The sequence below is a fragment of the Simochromis diagramma genome, unplaced genomic scaffold, assembly GCF_900408965.1.
Source record: "Simochromis diagramma unplaced genomic scaffold, fSimDia1.1 OVJJ01000603.1, whole genome shotgun sequence".
NCBI classification, from domain to species: Eukaryota; Metazoa; Chordata; class Actinopteri; order Cichliformes; family Cichlidae; genus Simochromis; species Simochromis diagramma.
The window spans coordinates 24,772,960-24,783,713 of NW_024387414.1; the positions used below are offsets into that span (position 1 = coordinate 24,772,960).

Genomic DNA, 10,754 nt, shown 5'->3' on the forward strand with positions numbered 1-10,754 from the left:
TTAAGGAAAATTCAAGAGAATTTCAGATGAGGTGTTGATACCTTAAGTGTTTTAAGCTGCAGTTTGTCTTTTCACATCATGCAGTGTTGGGGGAAAAAAGAAAAGAAAAAAAAAGCACGAAGCTAGTATGTCAACTTGATTGATTGCCTTAGAAAAATGGGAAATGCATTTTGTGGATTAGTGAAAACATGGAGATGAATTAAGTAATGACAGTCCTACAAAAGCCGCTATGACTTTTGTGCATTAATTTCACAAAGCAAAGCCCCTGAAGACTGATCATCAATCAATGCGCTTCGAGAATTTGCAGAAATGGATGATAAATTTAAGATGAATGGGTTGCCAGCCAAAAGTGATGGACAAACAACAAAGCAGCTGTGAAAAAAATCAAATAAAATCACATATGAACACACTTGCAAGAGACCTTTTGATAAGAGACAATATTTGTCATTATCAAAACTGTGTCGTATATTTTGGACAGAATGAAATAGCGCAATGATGAGAAGGTTTCTGTAGATGAGGGAAAAATTCATGAAATGTTCACAAAAAACAAACAAACAAAGGAACAACAACAACAACAAAAATGTAATTCCTGGTAATTTGCCATCATCTGTGTTTGGCAATTATGTCCCTGGCAGTTACAAAGAAAAAAGAAAAAACAGGCCCATAAATTAATAAATATATAAATATATTAGAAATCAGTAGCACTTCATTTTTCTGAAACAGGGGAAAATAAAAACATATAAATGAACTCCATAGTTCAGCCAGTGTATCAACATGGAGCTTTGATTTATTTTGTTGTTTTGTGCAGACAAAACTGGATCCCCCTTGGGGCAATAATCTACTCTGATAGTACTCACACCCACTACCATAGTATAGCTCGCAATCCATTTCATTTCCTCTTACCCACCTAGAATATAGAGGACATGACAAGTTTTTTAAAGACGCAGATACAATGTTCTCTGTGGTGAAGGGCTTTGCAAATCCTCCACTGATAATTTAAAGCTTTGATAGAAACTTCACTCGCACACTTCCTGTCTTACTTTCTCCAGACAGCTACATTTGTTTTGAGGATCTGCTACATTTTACTCAATAAGAAGATGCAGCGCTAAAGATCTGTCTTCTTGGATTTACCTGCTGTTTTCTTAATTATTCAGCAGATGTTGGCAACAGACCTAACTTCACAGAGCTTGCTCACAGATTTGGTTAATTAATATCTTTACTTAGTGACCCAATTTAACCTTTTGTACATGTTGGTGTCATTTTTCCGTTCTTCCTCTTATTACAAAAAATGCTAAGGCTGTTGGAACGCCATTAGTTAAAGGTATGAAGGACATGCTCAGTGTAAGAGATCACAAACACGGTATCCTGATTAAGTGACAGGATAGCTTGGGAGAAACGATGTATGATCACAGTCGGCAGCAATCACTGGCCTCTCTCCATCTTCCTCTTTCATACTGCCAAACTCTGTGTCAGCACAACCCATAAGATATTGCAACAGACTTTTCCCCTCAGGTGCAACATTGTCATAGTTCATTAATCTTCTCAAACTTCTCCTGCTGCCATCAGCCCCCGTACATACTACTAATCCCCTTATTAATGTGGCAAATGAACCTGCACAAGAAGGACGACTCCCTCAAGGCTCCATAATTACAATGGTCTGTACAAACTCCTGTTTGCATAGAATGTCCATTCATTACATTCATTACATTACTGACAACTCCAGGAATCTTCTCGCTGAGGATTCCCCCCTTTTTTTTCCACAAGTCTTCTAATATCCTGCGCTTTAAACTGAATACTCCAGTTACTGTGATATTTAAAACCCTGCTTGTTGTTTATGAGATAATGTACCATACGCCTATTTTCGCTGTAGTGCTCAACACAGAGAAGGAAATGATCCATGAGTCAGATGTAGACAGAAATACTGAATCAAATTTTAAATACCTCCAGTATTATTTGGAATAATTAACCCATATTCACATGTTGCCATTTGTTCTATATGTGCGGAAACTAAACTGAGACTGCTCAGATAGAAAGCTGTTACATGTCCCCCAGCCTGAGGCAGATTTGGGGTGAAGAAAAGCACATCACAGCAATAGGAGATGGGTTAATTGTCAATGCACGCTTCCTTTCCGTGTTTGCATGTGCATGGAAAAAAAACCAACAACAACCTAGAAGCCTACAGCAATTAAGACTTGTTACAGATTAGGTGTTCAGACCACAAGGTTGCACAACTGAAAAACGTCATACAGGGCCCATAACTGTGGATTCTCACATACGTAATGTTGCTTCCGCAAAGTGACGGAAGAGAGAACACATCTTGTGTGAACTTGTCAATATGTGGTACCAAACGTAATAATTAACATCCCTTTATTCACGTTTACTACAAGATTTGTTCAAGTTTAATTCTGAAGACTAGATATATGGAAAATGTAGATTGCAATCAGTCAGCGATGATGTTGCATTTGCTCTCTCTGAGACTACTTTCAAACCCTGCTCCCCTCAGCAAAACCATGTTAACGTATTCTTAACACGAGCCTTGGGATCTGATGCACAGTACATAGTTAATGCATAGCCACTGGGCTCATGTTGTGGTAGTGAGCCACATCTATGTCTATGACTACTGACAGGATGAGAATAAGAATGATGATGATTATTATCCTCCGTTTCTTAGATGCTTGTGTTGCCTAGTGAAACTAGGACAGTGTTTTCATGCTTTTTTCCCTCTGTGTTGTTTACACTAATGTAGGTCCCTAGAGGGTAAAAAAATAAGTGAGAAAAATGAAAGGAAAGGCAAAGATTCCCCTATTGCTATAAGCTATAAGGATCTGTATAAAACTGATTGCACTAGGCATTAGTGCGTAATAACGCTACTGCAGATAAGCTATTTCTTTTACTTATACGCTCTATATCACCTAAAAAGAAGACAGCACTGACGTCTTCGTGCTTTGCTGTTGTTCGCAGTGTCTTATTCTCTGTCTAATCGTTTGTCAATTTCCTTTCAGTTTCCTTATTTTTTTGACTGGTGCTGATGTTGCATAGAAGTGACTCTTGAAAACTGGAAGAAAATGGCTTTTCAATTCCTTGAGAGAAGGTCAATCTTAAAAGCGATCCACCCACAGCTTCGCTTGTGTCTTCCTCTTGAACTTCCTATTTTACTTAACGCTTGTTTCGTGTTAACTTCAGGCACCAGTTGTTTATTGGTGTTGGTTTGTTAGTCATAGGGCAGCAAACTAAGTGCTAAATTTGATCTTCCTACCGTATACCTTTTTGGATCTTTTAACTATGGCAGCAGTTTAACACCTTTAGCTTTAATTTCAATATATTACATCAAATCACATTTTCCAACCAAAAACTAACCAGTAATAACTTTAAATGAAATTGGCTCATTTTTGTTATCTGTATATATAAGAAATCTTTTAATAATGTAGCTCTTATCTTCTTCTTAAGCGCTTCTACTCTGCAGAGAATGATATGATAATCCGGTGATATTACCTTTTGGATATACTGTCTGTTTAAAGATTCAGTCAAAGGTAATTGGTATTTTCTTGATCTTCTTTTTTTTTTAAACTACAGCACAAATCCAAAAGGCATAGAATTTAGTGGATGGGCATCTCCGCATGAATGATCATGAAATGGAGATGACATGTGCATGTCAATACAAATGGCTGCATTGTACAAAACAATCAAAACAATGGATGGAACAGTGGCATTGATAACATACCCTGGTTTATCCAGAAAGACATGTCAGTGCAGTCGGGGCAGTCTAATCATTTAACCACAATCAATAACTGCCAATCTGAGCTGGAGTCTTTGTCTGTGAGATGTTTTTTGGAGTAATTATGACTAAGAACCAACCGCATGCTGTAAGGGCCTTCTTTACAAATTTGAAAGATTGATATCAGCCAATAATGGAAAGACGGATAATCACTATTTAATGGAGATAAAGTGCTTTGTTGTATGGAGTCGCAATATAACCATGCATACTGGTAAGAAAAGGAACTCATACTGTGCATATCTGTATGATAATGTTGTTTTAATATGTAAGCAAATGCATCTTTAGAGTTTTTAAAGATATGATTCTCTTATTCCCTTTCATAAAAATAAAAGACAATGGACTTATTTCAACTAATTTATATCAGTAAGTAATAGCAGAACAGTAGTAGAATTAGACTGGGGCACAACTTACACAAGTTCAGAGAAAAACACGAAACTGTACAGAACATTTCAGACATAAGTCTGCGCCCAAAAGCGTCTGTAACAGTGCATCATTTATAATATCGGTGGCACAATATAGAATACACTGGCTCTGTTTGTGTGCTTCTTTGAATCATTTGTCAGAATTATTGATCCCAATAAATCTTGTGTGGAATTGTAGGATGACTGAGCAAATCAATGAAGTTGTGCTTACAGTATAGTGTCATATCTCATGTGTCCTCCTCTAGGGTTGAACAGTAGCCCCCACCTCACCCCACCCGCTGCCACCGCCAGCATCACCCATTTCATCGCCTCGTCTCATCTCTCTCTCACACATCACCAACCCCCCCCCCCCCCCCCACACACACACACACACAAACACACACTAACGGCGCCTGGCAAATGATGGCACACTGAATGCCTCTTTTGACTGCTACCTCTCACACAGAAACACATTAAATGCAACCCCAGATGCAGTGACCCGGAGGTATGCATCGACAGGAGTCGCACAGTGTCACTCCTGTAATTCCACTCGCTCGTCCGGATAGATCTTATCACTCACATCTCTAACTGCCATTATCAATCTTTCCTGTGCAGCCTCTGCATCATTAGGCGAGAGTATTTCACTAAGAACACTAACATAGGTTTCACTCCTTTCTTCTCCTCCCTTGCATTTATAAGTCCACTGCAGGTTGGCGTAGTGCCAAGCTCTGCCATGCAGCGCAACACTGCCACCTAAAGGTTCAGTACCACCGTCAAGCCTGACCCGTCGACAACAGCCTCTGCCTTCCCTTCTCCTTCTGCGCTCTTTCTTCACTCTTTTCTGCAGTTCCCAATATTTGTCCACGTGTGTTCCATTAGATTAAAACTGTGTGTTGTGTAGTGGTGCTTTATTAGCAGAAAAATTAATAGGGCTTTGATAAAAAGCAGCATGGATTACGTTGAAATTTGAGGCTCATTATTGGCTAATCCTTTTTGAATTGGATGTGTATCAAGTTCCAGACAAGCTTCACTCAGTTCGCTAGTGTGCTTTGAGAGGAGGCATTTAATTCAAGCTCAGATGATGTGGCAAAGCCTACAGTGACATTCACAATACCATTGCAGCAGTCTAATTATTGAATGTTGTTATTGCTGCAGGTGTTGAAAAGGTTACAAAGTCTTTCATGATATTACAATGCACACCAAAAAAAAATAATAATAAAGAAACAAACAAAAAAAAAACATGAATACACTCAAGAGTTTTATGAAGAGAGAGAGCGAGAGAGAAAGAGAGAGGTGAAAAGTCAACTACTTTTTGGAGAATGTGTGCAGCATTTGTCTATGATGAAAAGCAGCAATCTGAGTAGATAGGCAAGAAAAAAATGTTTCTTTTACAAAGATCGTTGGGTTACAGTTAATGTTATGTTGGTACATGTTTGCCAGTGATCTAACCTGGGTACTGAAGAGACAAAATAAGGCAAAGCAGTCACTCGTCCACTTGCATTTTGGTAAATATGAATTAAATATATATTAAATACAAAACATGGGTTTGCAAGTGTTACCCCCAAATTATGCATTGTGTGATTGCTGAGTCCATAATCAACTCCATTAATCAGCTGTTGTTCAAGTTACTTTTTCTCTCTTTTCTTTTTATGTTTAGGTTGAAAAACCTGCTGAAGCAGTGTGTCTCCTGAACAGTTTTCTGTTGCTTCACAGTACCTTAGAGTCAGTCCCTAATCTAGACTGGCACTTTAGCACTGTGGAACAGGGCAGTTATAGGCAGTACTTATAGACCAGTAAAAGTGCTCTTTTACCTGCTGTCTGGTGTGCATGGGCCCCTTCGTCTTGAACCCTCCTTGGGAGCTGCACTCTGAGGCACTGAAGTGGTCGGAGCTCGTGGAGGATCTCTTGGAAAGGGTGTCACAGCCCCCCACAAATGTGTTATCCAATGGGAGCTCTTGTATCACGTGATGCTTCTTCACTGAGACCGGTGTGTCAGCCTTAAGATGAAAGGCCGACTGCGGCGAGGCGGACTTGTAGTGCCGGGCCAGGTCTGGGCTGCTAGGTTTGAAGGTTGTGGTCGGCGTGGCATTCCAATCGAAGCGTCCAATCCCTTGCTCTTCCAGCTCGGTGGGCAGACTGATGGTTCCGTTGATTGGTTCATGGGCAGGATCGTCAGGTTTGTTCCCCTCTATGGTGACAAAGTTGAGCAAGGAGTTTTTGGGGGACTTCCTTTTCTTGCGCTTTTTCTTCTTGTTCTGTTTGTTTTCTGTGTTGGGTGACATCCACTCTGCCCCCTGCTTTTTTCTCTGTGCGGCTTTGAATCTAGAAGCATGGCGGCAGCGCAGCAACACAGTCACAAAGATGACAATAATCACCACCAAGACGCCGGTAACAAAGGCTATCATTATGGTTAAATAGTCACCACTCTGATAGGTTTCACTGCTTTCACCAATGTTTCGGTCAATTGGGGTCTCCATGGTGCGTCGAATGAGATCATTGATGAGTGTTGAGTTGCCCACAGTGTCATTAACATACAAAAACACCAGCACAAGAGTATGGAGAGATTTGGGATAACCCAGGTCACTGATATTGACCACTAATCTGTGCAAGCCTATGTCGGTTAGTGCTGGCTTTTCCTCCAAAGTAATATTCCCTGTGACTGGGTCAATTCGAAACAGACCTTTGTTATTCCCACTCACAATTGTGTATTTGAGTTCCGCATTCATCCCTGTATCACCGTCTACAGCAAACACCTCTGCTACCACAGATCCTGGGATAGAGGAGAGAGGCACGAGCTTGAAAGACGTGTTGGAGGGTGGGTAGATAACGATGGGTGTGTTGTCGTTCACATCAATGACATTGATGGTCACCTTGGCAGCTGAGGAGCAAGGAGGCCTGCCACTGTCCACAGCCCTTACATCAAAAGTGTAGGAACTCTGCTGCTCTCTGTCGAAGGATACATTAGACTTTATCACCCCAGAGTAAGGATCTAGTATAAAGTTCTCATTGTCATTCAGAATAGAAAGAGAAACAGCAGCATTTTCTCCGGCGTCTGAATCTGTCACAGTTATCACCCCCACAGTACTGTACTTAGGAAGATTCTCTGACACAAAGAACTGGAAGTGGTTATGTGTGAACTTGGGGTTGTTATCATTTTCATCCAGCACGGTTACAATAACGGCTGCCTGCGTTTGTAGAGGGGGCGTCCCGTTATCTCTTGCTGTTACAGTGAAGAGGAACCTATCCTGATCCTCCCGGTCAAAAACCCTGGATGCAGTCAGAACACCTGTTTTACGGTCAAGATCAAAAAATGATGCATTTGGTCCCAGCTGGTAAACAATTTCTGCATTTTTCCCACTGTCCTCATCTGTGGCGCTAAGAGTCGTGAGGAACAAGTCACGTTTGTTGTTTTCCATAACAGCCAGCTCAATAACTGGCTGAGTAAAAATAGGCGGGTTGTCATTCTCATCCTCCAGCCTCACTCTCACCAAGGCAGTCTGATTCAAGCTCGGCTTTCCAGAGTCAGACGCTACAATTTTAAAGTTATATTCCTTTGTCCCTTCGTAGTCAAGCAGTGCGGACGTCTCTAACAGATACTGGTTGTCATACACAGCTTTTAGATGGAAGGGCACATCCTTCTCTATGAAACAAATGACCTTGCCGTTAATGTCAGTGTCTTTGTCTGACACTGTGATGAGTGCTATCTTTGTATTGATGGGATCCTTCTCTGAGAGGAAAACAGTGCCATTAATGGGACTGATTATGTATCTCAGGTCTATATTAGGTGGATTGTCATTAACATCAGTCACATTTATGGTAACAGTAGCTCTGGCTGGACTTGAGCTGCCATCACTAGCTAAAACAGAGAGCTTATGGATAGCAGTTTCTTCCCTGTCCAAAGGTCTCTGTACTGTAATTAGGCCAGATGTTGCATTCAGTGCAAACAGTCTTTTTGTAGCAGGAGACACCTGAGTCCCAAATACATAATGTATCTCTGCATTTGCCCCTATGTCTGCATCTGTAGCTTGGAGCTGCACTACAGATGTGCCAATAACGGAGTTCTCCGGTATATGAACCTCTATCTGACTCTCTTTAAACACCGGTTTGTTGTCATTGACATCTGTCACAGTAACCTGGAGAATGGCAGTGCTGGATTTCTGTGGACTGCCACCATCCTCTACTTTAATCTTCATCACATACGTGTCCTTCTGCTCTCTGTCCAGATTCTGCTGCACAATAAGCTGGGGCCACTTTTCCCCCTCAGGCGTTTCTACTATGTCTAAGCCGAAGGCACTTTGCCCATTGATCAGCTCGTATTTGTGGACACTGTTGGGGCCAGTGTCTGGGTCAGTGGCAGAAGGAATAGCAAAGCGGCTGTTAATGAGCGTGTTCTCTGGGATAGAGATGTTGATCACAGGGGACGGGAACATGGGGGCATTATCGTTTGTGTCTTTAACGATTATTTTGATCTTAATCAGCCTGAAATAATCATTAGGCAGGATGACCACTTCAATTTCAAAGGAGCACTCGCTGTCCTCAAATGAGGGACCGGGGCATAACTTCTCTCTGTCAATTCGGTTTGATGTTGTGAATATTTCTCCAGTGCTGCTCAGAACACGGACCAGTGGGTTATCTCCTGCTTTGGAGACGAGCCGGTACACAAGATTAGCACTCGTTCCGGTGGCAGCATTTGTATGGGAAATGTTTAGGTCCTTTGGTATGTTCCCAATGAGGACATTTTCTTGCAACTCCTCCCTGATGGGGTAGATAAGCTCTTGGGCTATTGAAGGATCTAGCCATATGCAGGCAAGCAGTGCACCCAACAGGTAATAGTCTTTTAGATCCATAACAGTGTTAATATGCTTCCAGCCTTCAAAACTCAAAGGTTTCTTTCTATGCAGTGTTGTTACAGACAGTGACTCCTGGCAGGAATCTTCCACGAATAAACCTATGAATACAGGACAGAGATTCCCTTCAGTGAAGTAACTTTATTATGCACAGTAAATAAATTTAATTAACAATCATCCAATCCCTCTCCTCACAGTCAGCTGATTCATGCACTATATTTTTTTTCCCCTCTTCTTTAGGATTTACCCTTAAATCTGAACATAGCCACAAATCATGACTTCATTCAAACAGTAAAATGAAAAGCCCAAAATAAACTGCATTAACCTTTTAAGCAGCCATTAATGTCTGTTACTCTCTTTCTACATCCTCTACGTTTTACGGTCACTATGAATTTTCGGTGCCTCGAACACCCCCACGGCAACAAAACTTCACAACACATTACACAGTCTTATTAATTTTTCCACTTAAACTGTCAAAATTAAAGAGCTTAGGCTGTGAGTGGGCTGCTTAACGAGTGAATAAGCATAAATGAAGCCTACAAAGTAAGCTCAGTGAGATTTTGAATTCTTAGTGGGCAAAAGAGACCCATGCTTGTATTACATACCCAAATCGGTTGCAGCACAGAAGAAAAACTGGAGTGTGTCAGCTCATAGTCTTCTCATCCACAGTAGTACAGTAGTTCATTCAGGTAAAGATATCCTCCTCTGTCGATCTGCTTTTGGCTCCAGGTAAATAATAATAACAACAATCACCCAGCAGCACTGGGTTAATCAGACACAAGTGCAGGTTTTAAATAAAAGCAGCCGGTCGCAGAAACTGGGGTAAATTAGAAGCTGCATATGTCGCAGTTCCTTTTCCCCCCATTTAACTTCAGGAATTGACTGGATCTAATTGTGCGACCTGCGGTGATTGCGGTGATCAGCGTCGCTCTCCAGCAGACACAGCAAGGTGGTCAGTGGTTTGCGGTGTCTTCAATTAAACGGGTCCCAAAATCAATGCTCATCTCCTGTGCATGTCCAGAGAGAACCGGCGTCTTCCCCCTTTCTTTCTTTCCTTTTCTCCCCGGCTACCTGTGAAGGTTAAGGCGCAGACGAGGTGAACCCAAAAAGAGACACGCGTGTCCCATTATGTTTCAAGTTCACGGAGCTCCATCAATAATCAGACTCAAGGTTAAAAAGAAAGAAAAAAAAGATCACGAGGACATTTATGAAAAAGACAAAAAAAAAAAAAGCCAACAACAAAAAAGGTGTAAAAGCTCAGAGTCGATCCCACTTAGAAACACCAGCCTTACGGCTGCTCAGTGTGACACGGATGCGCAGCGTGTGTGTGGCGTTTATCCTTGCACTCTCACTCCCAGAGCAGAATATCTTGCACTAACTCTGTGTAAACCCATAGGAGGGGTTGGCGATGCACACCACACCGACTAACCACCCCGCACCCCCACCCGGCCGACCCTCGTCATTGGACACCGCCCCTCGCTTTCAATGGCGTTGGCAACCCGAGCGAGGACGGGATTGGCCCGATGTCACGTCACTTAAAGCGAACCGGAGGGCTGTCCGCGGTGAGATTCTCCGCGAAGATGCTGCAGGCTGAAGAGACGCTTAACCAAAAACCCCGTGGCTGGGCTGGAGGAGGATGATGACGACGATGATGATGATGAAGCTGCTGCTGATGATAGTGTAAAAAAAGACACTGAGAGAAAAGAATAAAGAGATAGTGGATGTCCTCTA

General features: G+C 41.9%; 1 protein-coding gene across 2 annotated transcripts in view; it reads right to left on the bottom strand.

Moving 5' to 3' along the window:
* Nucleotides 1-10,440, bottom strand: part of LOC120720863 (protocadherin-9) — a 190,484-nt gene extending 180,044 nt beyond the window's left edge. For both annotated transcript variants that reach the window (XM_040010689.1, XM_040010690.1), the window contains exons 1-2: nt 9,629-10,440; nt 5,988-9,124 (exon numbers count right to left, since the gene is read on the bottom strand). In XM_040010689.1, coding sequence (XP_039866623.1) covers nt 5,988-9,023 — 3,036 coding nt within the window. In that variant the 5' untranslated portion in view covers nt 9,024-9,124; nt 9,629-10,440. The remainder of the gene's footprint in view (nt 1-5,987; nt 9,125-9,628) is intronic.
* Between the last annotated feature and the right edge of the window lie 314 nt (nt 10,441-10,754).